The sequence below is a fragment of the Cinclus cinclus genome, chromosome 34, assembly GCF_963662255.1.
Source record: "Cinclus cinclus chromosome 34, bCinCin1.1, whole genome shotgun sequence".
Classification (NCBI taxonomy): domain Eukaryota; kingdom Metazoa; phylum Chordata; class Aves; order Passeriformes; family Cinclidae; genus Cinclus; species Cinclus cinclus.
Window position 1 is genome coordinate 282,646 of NC_085079.1, and position 12,013 is coordinate 294,658.

Consider the following 12,013-nt stretch of genomic DNA (forward strand, 5'->3'; position numbering starts at 1 on the left):
CACAGCCTCAGGACGTAGCTCTGGCTGTGGCTCAGGTACCGATAATCCCGATAATCCCCGATAATCCCCGATAATCCCGATAATCCCGATAATCCCCGATAATCCCGACAATCCCGACAATCCCGATAATCCCGATAATCCCCGATAATCCCGACAATCCCGATAATCCCGATAATCCCGATAATCCCGATAATCCCCGGTTCTCCGGGCGGTGTCACAGCCTCAGGACGTAGCTCTGGCTGTGGCTCAGGTACCGATAATCCCCGATAATCCCGATAATCCCCGATAATCCCCGATAATCCCCGATAATCCCGATAATCCCCGATAATCCCGATAATCCCCGGTTCTCCGGGCTGTGTCACAGCCTCAGGACGTAGCTCTGGCTGTGGCTCAGGTACCGATAATCCCCGATAATCCCAATAGTCCCCGATAATCCCCGATAATCCCCGATAATCCCGATAATCCCGATAATCCCGATAATCCCGATAATCCCCGGTTCTCCGGGCTGTGTCACAGCCTCAGGACGTAGCTCTGGCTGTGGCTCAGGTACCGATAATCCCCGATAATCCCGATAACCCCGATAATCCCCGATAATCCCGATAATCCCGATAACCCCGATAATCCCCGATAATCCCAATAACCCCGATAATCCCGATAATCCCCGATAATCCCGATAATCCCGATAATCCCGATAATCCCGATAACCCCGATAATCCCGATAATCCCAATAACCCCGATAATCCCGATAATCCCGATAATCCCGATAATCCCGATAATCCCCGGTTCTCCGGGCCGTGTCACAGCCTCAGGACGTAGCTCTGGCTGTGGCTCAGGTACCGATAATCCCCGATAATCCCAATAGTCCCCGATAATCCCCGATAATCCCCGATAATCCCGATAACCCCGATAATCCCGATAATCCCGATAATCCCGATAATCCCGATAATCCCGATAATCCCCGGTTCTCCGGGCCGTGTCACAGCCTCAGGACGTAGCTCTGGCTGTGGCTCAGGTACCGCACCCAGCGCTGCGCTGCCGCCGATCCCGGCGCCGCCGAGAGCCGCAGGAATCGAACGCGGAGCCCGGAGCACGAGTGGGAAGGGAGCTCGAAGGAGCCGTGGGCAGGACCCAGCTCCAGGCGCCAGGCGGGGCCCGGGGACGTCACCTCCAGCTGGGAAATCGGGGGGGACGGGACCTCAAAGGGGGTTTTATGGGGTTTTATGGGGTTTTATGGGGTTTGTATGGGGTTTGTATGGGGTTTGTATGGGGTTTTATGGGGTTTGTATGGGGTTTGTATGGGGTTTTATGGGGTTTTATGGGGTTTGTATGGGGTTTGTATGGGGTTTGTATGGGGTTTTATGGGGTTTTATGGGGTTTGTATGGGGTTTATGGGGTTTGTATGGGGTTTGTATGGGGTTTGTATGGGGTTTGTATGGGGTTTTATGGGGTTTTATGGGGTTTGTATGGGGTTTTATGGGGTTTGTATGGGGTTTGTATGGGGTTTGTATGGGGTTTGTATGGGGTTTTATGGGGTTTGTATGGGGTTTTATGGGGTTTTATGGGGTTTGTATGGGGTTTATGGGGTTTGTATGGGGTTTGTATGGGGTTTTATGGGGTTTGTATGGGGTTTGTATGGGGTTTGTATGGGGTTTGTAGGGGTTTGTATGGGGTTTTATGGGGTTTGTATGGGGTTTGTATGGGGTTTGTATGGGGTTTTATGGGGTTTTATGGGGTTTGTATGGGGTTTTATGGGGTTTTATGGGGTTTGTATGGGGTTTGTATGGGGTTTGTATGGGGTTTTATGGGGTTTTATGGGGTTTGTATGGGGTTTTATGGGGTTTGTATGGGGTTTGTATGGGGTTTGTATGGGGTTTGTATGGGGTTTGTATGGGGTTTTATGGGGTTTGTATGGGGTTTGTATGGGGTTTTATGGGGTTTTATGGGGTTTGTATGGGGTTTGTATGGGGTTTGTATGGGGTTTTATGGGGTTTGTATGGGGTTTGTATGGGGTTTATGGGGTTTGTATGGGGTTTGTATGGGGTTTGTATGGGGTTTGTATGGGGTTTGTATGGGGTTTGTATGGGGTTTATGGGGTTTGTATGGGGTTTTATGGGGTTTGTATGGGGTTTGTATGGGGTTTGTATGGGGTTTGTATGGGGTTTTATGGGGTTTGTAGGGGTTTGTATGGGGTTTTATGGGGTTTGTATGGGGTTTTATGGGGTTTGTATGGGGTTTGTATGGGGTTTGTATGGGGTTTGTATGGGGTTTTATGGGGTTTGTATGGGGTTTGTATGGGGTTTGTATGGGGTTTTATGGGGTTTGTAGGGGTTTGTATGGGGTTTGTATGGGGTTTGTATGGGGTTTTATGGGGTTTTATGGGGTTTGTATGGGGTTTTATGGGGTTTGTATGGGGTTTGTATGGGGTTTGTATGGGGTTTGTATGGGGTTTGTATGGGGTTTGTATGGGGTTTGTATGGGGTTTTATGGGGTTTTATGGGGTTTGTATGGGGTTTGTATGGGGTTTGTATGGGGTTTGTATGGGGTTTTATGGGGTTTTATGGGGTTTGTATGGGGTTTGTATGGGGTTTGTATGGGGTTTTATGGGGTTTTATGGGGTTTGTATGGGGTTTGTATGGGGTTTGTATGGGGTTTTATGGGGTTTGTATGGGGTTTGTATGGGGTTTTATGGGGTTTGTATGGGGTTTGTATGGGGTTTGTATGGGGTTTGTATGGGGTTTGTATGGGGTTTGTATAGGGTTTTATGGGGTTTGTATGGGGTTTGTATGGGGTTTTATGGGGTTTGTATGGGGTTTGTATGGGGTTTTATGGGGTTTGTATGGGGTTTGTATGGGGTTTTATGGGGTTTGTATGGGGTTTTATGGGGTTTGTATGGGGTTTGTATGGGGTTTTATGGGGTTTTATGGGGTTTGTATGGGGTTTATGGGGTTTGTATGGGGTTTGTATGGGGTTTTATGGGGTTTTATGGGGTTTGTATGGGGTTTGTATGGGGTTTGTATGGGGTTTGTATGGGGTTTGTATGGGGTTTGTATGGGGTTTATGGGGTTTGTATGGGGTTTGTATGGGGTTTTATGGGGTTTTATGGGGTTTGTATGGGGTTTGTATGGGGTTTGTATGGGGTTTTATGGGGTTTGTATGGGGTTTATGGGGTTTGTATGGGGTTTGTATGGGGTTTTATGGGGTTTTATGGGGTTTGTATGGGGTTTGTATGGGGTTTTATGGGGTTTGTAGGGGTTTGTATGGGGTTTTATGGGGTTTGTATGGGGTTTATGGGGTTTGTATGGGGTTTTATGGGGTTTTATGGGGTTTGTATGGGGTTTGTATGGGGTTTGTATGGGGTTTGTATGGGGTTTGTATGGGGTTTGTATGGGGTTTGTATGGGGTTTGTATGGGGTTTGTATGGGGTTTGTATGGGGTTTGTATGGGGTTTGTATGGGGTTTGTATGGGGTTTGTATGGGGTTTGTATGGGGTTTATGGGGTTTGTATGGGGTTTTATGGGGTTTTATGGGGTTTGTAGGGGTTTGTATGGGGTTTTATGGGGTTTGTATGGGGTTTTATGGGGTTTGTATGGGGTTTGTATGGGGTTTGTATGGGGTTTGTATGGGGTTTGTATGGGGTTTGTATGGGGTTTGTATGGGGTTTTATGGGGTTTGTATGGGGTTTGTATGGGGTTTTATGGGGTTTGTATGGGGTTTTATGGGGTTTTATGGGGTTTGTATGGGGTTTGTATGGGGTTTGTATGGGGTTTGTATGGGGTTTTATGGGGTTTTATGGGGTTTGTATGGGGTTTTATGGGGTTTGTATGGGGTTTGTATGGGGTTTGTATGGGGTTTGTATGGGGTTTGTATGGGGTTTTATGGGGTTTGTATGGGGTTTGTATGGGGTTTGTATGGGGTTTGTATGGGGTTTGTATGGGGTTTTATGGGGTTTGTATGGGGTTTTATGGGGTTTTATGGGGTTTGTATGGGGTTTGTATGGGGTTTGTATGGGGTTTGTATGGGGTTTGTATGGGGTTTTATGGGGTTTGTATGGGGTTTGTATGGGGTTTTATGGGGTTTGTATGGGGTTTGTATGGGGTTTTATGGGGTTTGTATGGGGTTTGTATGGGGTTTGTATGGGGTTTGTATGGGGTTTGTATGGGGTTTTATGGGGTTTGTATGGGGTTTGTATGGGGTTTGTATGGGGTTTTATGGGGTTTGTATGGGGTTTGTATGGGGTTTTATGGGGTTTGTATGGGGTTTTATGGGGTTTTATGGGGTTTGTATGGGGTTTGTATGGGGTTTGTATGGGGTTTGTATGGGGTTTTATGGGGTTTGTATGGGGTTTGTATGGGGTTTGTATGGGGTTTTATGGGGTTTGTAGGGGTTTGTATGGGGTTTTATGGGGTTTGTATGGGGTTTGTATGGGGTTTGTATGGGGTTTGTATGGGGTTTTATGGGGTTTTATGGGGTTTGTATGGGGTTTGTATGGGGTTTTATGGGGTTTGTATGGGGTTTTATGGGGTTTTATGGGGTTTGTATGGGGTTTGTATGGGGTTTGTATGGGGTTTGTATGGGGTTTTATGGGGTTTGTATGGGGTTTGTATGGGGTTTGTATGGGGTTTGTATGGGGTTTGTATGGGGTTTGTATGGGGTTTTATGGGGTTTGTATGGGGTTTTATGGGGTTTTATGGGGTTTGTATGTGGTTTGTATGGCGTTTTATGGGGTTTGTATGGGGTTTTATGGGGTTTGTATGGGGTTTGTATGGGGTTTTATGGGGTTTTATGGGGTTTTATGGGGTTTGTATGGGGTTTGTATGGGGTTTTATGGGGTTTGTATGGGGTTTTATGGGGTTTTATGGGGTTTGTATGTGGTTTGTATGGCGTTTTATGGGGTTTGTATGGGGTTTTATGGGGTTTGTATGGGGTTTGTATGGGGTTTTATGGGGTTTTATGGGGTTTTATGGGGTTTGTATGGGGTTTGTATGGGGTTTTATGGGGTTTTATGGGGTTTGTATGGGGTTTTATGGGGTTTTATGGGGTTTTTATGAGGTTTTTTTGGGATTTTTAATGGGATTTTAATAGGATTTTAATAGGATTTTAATAGGATTTTAATGGGATTTTAATGGGGTTTTAATGGGGTTTTAATGGGGTTTTTTGGGGATTTTTTGGGATTTTTTTGGAATTTTTAAAGGGATTTTTAAGGCATCTTTTGTGGATTTTTTTGAGATTTTTTGGGATTTTTTTTGGGATTTTTTAAGGGATTTTCTGTCGATTTTTTGGGATTTTTTGGGGCTTTTTTGGGATTTTTTGGGATTTTTTGGGAATTTTTGGGGGATTTTTAAGGGATTTTTAGGGTTTTTTAAGGGATTTTTTGGGGATTTTTTTGGGGATTTTTTTGGGGATTTTTAAGGGATTTTTTGGGATTTTTTGGGACTTTTTATGGATTTTTTTCCGATTTTTTTGGTGATTTTTATTGGATTCTTTTGGGATTTTTATGGGATTTTTTAGAGATTTTTTGGGGATTGTTAAGGGATTTGGATTTTCCATCAACTTTGGGAGAAGATTTTTCGGGACTTTTTCTGTTAAGGGTTTTTGAATTTTGGGGGAAGTTTTCTGTATTTTTTTTTTGGAGGGGAATTTTGGGTTTTTTTGGGAATTCTCACCTTGAAGAGGGCGGAGAGTTGGGATCCCCCCTGGATTTTGGGAATTTCCCAGCGGATGCTCCGGGATCCCAAATCCAACTCGGCCGCTTGGTCGGGGCTGCTCAGCTCCTGGGAAAGGCTGGGGGACCCAAATTTTGGGATTCCAGCCCAAAATTCCAACCCCAAATCCCTAAAAACCCAAAAATCCCCAAAAAATCCCCAAAAATCCCCAATCCCAAAAGAAATTCCCCCAAAAATCGGTTTCAAATTCCCTCAAAATTCAACCTAAATTTCCCCAAATTCCACCCAAAATTTTGGGATTCGAGCCCAAAATTCCATCCCCAAATCTCTAAAAACCCAAAAATCCCCCAAAAAATCCCCAAAAATCCCCAATCCCAAAAGAAATTCCCCCAAAAATCGGTTTCAAATTCCCTGAAAATTCAACCTAAATTTCCCCAAATTCCGCCCAAAATTCCATCCCCAAATCTCTAAAAACCCAAAAATCCCCCAAAAATCCCCAAAAATCCCCAAACCCAAAAGAAATTCCCCCAAAAATCGGCTTCAAATTCCCTGAAAATTCCACCCAAAAATCCCCCAAAAATCCCTCAAATTCCACCCAAAATTTGGGATTTTCTTCCCAGGACTCCCCAAAATCCCCCCATAATCCCCCAAAAAGTCCCATAAGATTCCCCAAAAAATCCCCCAAAGCATCCCAAAAATCCCCAGAAAATCCCCCAAAAAATCCCAATCATTACCCTAAATTCCCCCCAAAAAATCCCCAAAAAAATCCCCAAAATCCTCCAAAAAAAAAAACCCAAAAATTCCCTAAAAAAGACCCCAATAAATACCACAAAATACCCCCAAAAAATCCCAAAAAATCCACCAAAAAATCCCAAAAGATTCCCTAAAAAAATCCCCAAAAAATCCCAATAAATACCCCAAAATCCCCCAAAAAATCCCTAAAATTCCCCAAAAAAATCCCCCAGAAATCCCAATCATTGCCCCAAAATCCCCCCAAAAAATCCCCAAACAATCCCAAAAATCCACCAAAAAAATCCCAAAAGATTCCCTAAAAAAATCCCAAAGATTCCCAAAAAAATCCCCAAAAATCCCAATACTTACCCCAAAATCCCTCCAAAAAAAATCCCCAAAGAATCCCAAAAATCCAACAAAAAAAATCCCAAAGATTCCCCAAAAAAATCCCCCAAAAAATCCCCAAAAAATTCCCTAAAAATTCCCTAAAAAAATCCCAATAAATTCCCCAAAATCCCCCGAAAAATCCCTAAAACATCCCAAAAAAATAAAAAAAAAATCCCCAAAAATCCCAAAAAAAACCCAAAAAATCCCCCCAAAAAATCCCCAAAAAATCCCAAAAATCCTCCAAAAAAACCCAAAAAAATTCCCTAAAAAAATCCCTAAAAAATCCAAAAAAAATCCAAAAAAGTCCCCAAAAATCCCAAAAAACTCCCAAAAAATTCTCCAAAAAATCCCCAAAAAATCCCAATCGTTACCCCAAAATCCCCCAAAAAATCCCCAAAAAATCCCCAAAAAATCCCCAAAAAATCCCCAAAAATCCCCAAAAAATTCCCTAAAAAAAACCCAAAAAATCCCCCCAAAATTCCCAAAATCCCCAAATTCCCCCAAAAATCCCCAAAATTCCCAAATTCCCCCAAAGTGCACCTGGAGACTCCTTTGGGCACCGGCAGCTGCAGGAGGACGTTCACGGCGTGGCTGGAATTTATTTTGGGTGGAAAAATGGGAATTTTGGGAAAATTTGGGAATTTTGGGAGTCCCAGGTTGCAGCAAACTCTGGGATTCTCTCCCAAAATTCCCAAATTTTTCCTTAAATTTTCACCTTTTTGGGGGGAGGTCGCAACGGAGCTTCAGGTACAGGCGGATCCTGAGGGGGGGAAAATTGGGAAAATTTGGGGGAAATTCCCAGGAATTTGGGAATAAAATTCCCGGGAAATTCAAGAATTTTCTCGGGTGGGAATGGGGAAATCCCTCCCAAAAAAAAAAAAAAAAAAAACCAACAAAATTTGGGATATTCCTGAAAATTAGGTCAAAAATGAGGCTGAAAAATGAGGGGAGATTCCAAAAAAAAATTGGGAGGAAATCCCTGAAAATCGGGAGGTCAAAAAAATCGGGAAAAATCCTGAGAAATGAGCAAAAAAAAAGTCACCAAAAAATTAAGAAAATAAATGACCCAAAAATTTCTAAAATCCCAGGAAAATTATCTTTAAAAATCTCAAAAAAAAATTCTAAAAAAAATCAGGAAAACAATTCCGAAAAAAAACCCAAAAAAACAAAAAAAAACCAAAAAATCGCCCCAAAAATCAGGAAAAAATTCCCCAAAAATTCTCAAATAATCCCCAAAAATTTCCCAAAATATCCCCCCCAAAAAAATCATCAAAAATCACCAAAAAATATTCCAGAAAATCCCATGAAAAATTCCCAGTAAATCCCAAACAAATCCCTAAAAAAAAACCAAAAAAAATCTAAAAAAATCACCCAAAAAATTCCTAAAAATTAAAAAAAAAATCCCTCCAAAAATCCTAAAAAAATCTAAAAAAAATCCCTAAAAAATCCTTAAAAAACAAAAAAAATGCCCCAAAATTTTTTAAAAATCCTTAAAGAATCCCCAGAATATCCCAAAAAATCTCCCAAAAATCCCCAAAAAATCCTGGAAAACTCTCAAAAAATACCCTAAAAGTCCCAAAAAAACTCAAAAAAATCTTCCAAAAAATAAAATAAAACCCTAAAAAAATAAATCCCCAAAAATCCCCAAAAAATTCCTGAAAAATTCTCCAAAAAATTCCCCAAAAATCTCAAAAAATCCCCTAAAAAATGCCCCCAAAAAATCCTGAAAACGCTTCAAAAATTCCTTAAAAATCCTGAAAATTCTTCAAAAATCCCCCAAAAAATAAAAAAAACCAAAAAAATCCCCCCCAAAAGATCCCAAAAATTCACCCCATAAAAATAAAAAAAAAAAATCCCAAATCAATTCTCAAAAAAATCCCCCAAAAAATCCCAAAAAATCCAGAAAAAAATCCCAATAAATCCCAAAAAATCCAAAAAAATCCCAAAAAATCTCAAAAATCCAGAAAAAATCCCAATAAATACCCAAAAAATCCCGAAAAAAATCCCAATAAATTCCTAAAAATCCCAAAAAATCCCAGAAAATCTCAAAAAATCCAGAAAAAAATCCCAATAAATTCCTAAAAATCCCAAAAAATCCCAGAAAATCTCAAAAAATCCAGAAAAAAATCACAATAAATACCTAAAAAAATCCCAAAAAATCTCAAAAAATCCAGAAAAATCCCAATAAGTACCTAAAAAATCCCAAAAAGTCCCGAAAAAAATCCCAATAAATTCCCAAAAAATCCCCAAAAAATCTCAAAAAATCCCGAAAAAATCCCAATAAATACCTAAAAAATCCCCAAAAAAATCCAAAAAAAATCCAGAAAAAATCCCAATAAATACCTAACAAATCCCAAAAAATCTCAAAAAAATCCCCAAAAAATCCCTATAAATACCTAAAAAATCCCAAAAAATCCCGAAAAAAATCCCAATAAATCCCAATAAATTCCTAAAAATCCCAAAAATCCCGGAAAATCTCAAAAAAATCCAGAAAAAAATCCCAATAAATACCTAAAAAATCCCAAAAAATCTCAAAAAAATCCCCCAAAAATCCCAATAAATACCTAAAAAATCCCAAAAAATCCCAAAAAAATCCCCAAAATATCCCAATAAATACCCAAAAAAATCCCGAAAAATCCCGAAAAATCCAGAAAAATCACAATAAATCAAAAAAAAATCTCAAAAAATCCCGAAAAAATCCCAATAAATACCTAAAAAATCCCAAAAAATCTCAAAAAAAATCCCGAAAAAATCCCAATAAATACCTAAAAAATCCCAAAAATCCCAAAAAAATCCCCAAAAAATCCCAATAAATACCCAAAAAAATCCCGAAAAATCCAGAAAAATCCAGAAAAATCACAATAAATACCTAAAAAATCCCAAAAAATTCCGAAAAATTCCCAATAAATACCTAAAAAATCCCAAAAAATCTCAAAAAAATCCCCAAAAAATCCCAATAAATACCTAAAAAATCCCAAAAAATCCCAAAAAATCCCAATAAATACCTAAAAAATCCCCAAAAAATCCCCAAAAAATCTCAAAAAATCCCCCCCCAAATCCCAAAAGCTCCCAAAAGAATCCCCCACCCCCGCCATGAATTCCCAGTCACTCCCAGTTTTCCCAGTGCGAATTCCGGGCTCGCACCTCCCCCCGGGCTCCGAGTCCACGCTGGGGAAAAGCCGGAACGGGAGCGGGGTTGGGATTTCATCGGCGACCTGGTACTGCATCAACGTCATCTGCAACGGCCCCACGCAACACATCCCAAATCCCGGGAAATCCCAAATCCCAAATCCCGGGAAATCCCAGATCCCGGGAAATCCCAAATCCCGGGAAATCCCAAATCCCGGGAAATCCCAAATCCCAGATCCCGGGAAATCCCAAATCCCGGGAAATCCCAAATCCCGGGAAATCCCAAATCCCAGATCCCGGGAAATCCCAAATCCCGGGAAATCCCAAATCCCAAATCCCGGGAAATCCCAGATCCCGGGAAATCCCAAATCCCAGATCCCAAATCCCGGGAAATCCCAAATCCCGGGAAATCCCAGATCCCGGGAAATCCCAAATCCCGGGAAATCCCAAATCCCAGATCCCGGGAAATCCCAAATCCCGGGAAATCCCAAATCCCGGGAAATCCCAAATCCCGGGAAATCCCAAATCCCAGATCCCGGGAAATCCCAAATCCCGGGAAATCCCAAATCCCAAATCCCGGGAAATCCCAGATCCCGGGAAATCCCAAATCCCAGATCCCAAATCCCGGGAAATCCCAAATCCCGGGAAATCCCAAATCCCGGGAAATCCCAAATCCCAAATCCCAAATCCCAGATCCCGGCAAATCCCAAATCCCGGATCCCGGCAAATCCCAAATCCCAGATCCCAGGAAATCCCAAATCCCACATCCCAAATCCCGGGAAATCCCAAATCCCAGATCCCGGGAAATCCCAAATCCCAAATCCCGGATCCCAAATCCCAGATCCCGGGAAATCCCACATCCCAAATCCCGGATCCCAAATCCCGGGAAATCCCACATCCCAAATCCCACATCCCAAATCCCAGATCCCAAATCCCGGATCCCAAATCCCAGGAAATCCCACATCCCAAATCCCAAATCCCAGATCCCGGCAAATCCCAAATCCCAAATCCCGGATCCCAAATCCCGGATCCCAAATCCCGGATCCCACATCCCGGATCCCAAATCCCACATCCCGGGAAATCCCAAATCCCACATCCCGGGAAATCCCAAATCCCAGATCCCAAATCCCGGATCCCACATCCCGGATCCCAAATCCCAGATCCCAAATCCCAGATCCCATATCCCGGGAAATCCCAGATCCCATATCCCGGGAAATCCCAAATCCCAGATTCCGGGAAATCCCAAATCCCAGATCCCAAATCCCAGATCCCGGCAAATCCCAAATCCCAGATCCCAAATCCCGGATCCCAAATCCCGGGAAATCCCAAATCCCAGATTCCGGGAAATCCCAAATCCCAGATCCCGGGAAATCCCAAATCCCACATCCTGGGAAATCCCAAATCCCAAATCCCGGGAAATCCCGGGAAATCCCAAATCCCAGATCCCAAATCCCAGATCCCAAATCCCGGATCCCAAATCCCACATCCCGGGAAATCCCAAATCCCACATCCCGGGAAATCCCAAATCCCAGATCCCAAATCCCGGATCCCGGGAAATCCAAATCCCGGGAAATCCCAAATCCCGGGAAATCCCAAATCCCAGATCCCAAATCCCAGATCCCCGGAAATCCCAGATCCCGGGAAAGCCCAAATCCCAAATCCCAGATCCCGGGAAAGCCCAAATCCCAAAAAAGCCAAATTTTTTTCCCCATAAAATCCCATTTTTTCCCCATAAAATCCCATTTTTTTCCAATAAAATCCCATTTCTTCCCCATAAAATCCTTTTTTTTTCCCCGTAAAATCCCAATTTTTTCCCCATAAAATCCCATTTTTTTTCCCCATAAAATCCCATTTTTTTCCCCATAAATTCCCGTTTTTTTCCCATAAAATCCCATTTTTTTCCCCATTAAAATCCCATTTTTCCCCCTAATAAATCCCCATAAAATCCCAATTTTTCCCCCATAAAATCCCATTTTTTTCCCCATAAAATCCCATTTTTTTCCCCGTAAAATCCCGTTTTTATCCCCATAAAATCCCATTTTTTTCCCCATAAAATCCCAATTTTTTCCCCATAAAATCCCATTTTTTTCCCCATAAAATCC

General features: G+C 42.1%; 1 protein-coding gene across 1 annotated transcript in view; it reads right to left on the reverse strand.

Annotated features, from left to right (window-relative positions):
- Positions 1-889: 889 nt before the first annotated feature.
- Positions 890-12,013, reverse strand: part of AP4M1 (adaptor related protein complex 4 subunit mu 1) — a 23,410-nt gene continuing 12,286 nt past the window's right edge. Inside the window, exons 9-13 of the mRNA XM_062512159.1 lie at positions 9,927-10,018; positions 7,498-7,542; positions 7,323-7,373; positions 5,664-5,781; positions 890-1,171 (exon numbers count right to left, since the gene is read on the reverse strand). Of these exons, the coding sequence (XP_062368143.1) occupies positions 977-1,171; positions 5,664-5,781; positions 7,323-7,373; positions 7,498-7,542; positions 9,927-10,018 (501 nt within the window). The 3' untranslated portion in view covers positions 890-976. The remainder of the gene's footprint in view (positions 1,172-5,663; positions 5,782-7,322; positions 7,374-7,497; positions 7,543-9,926; positions 10,019-12,013) is intronic.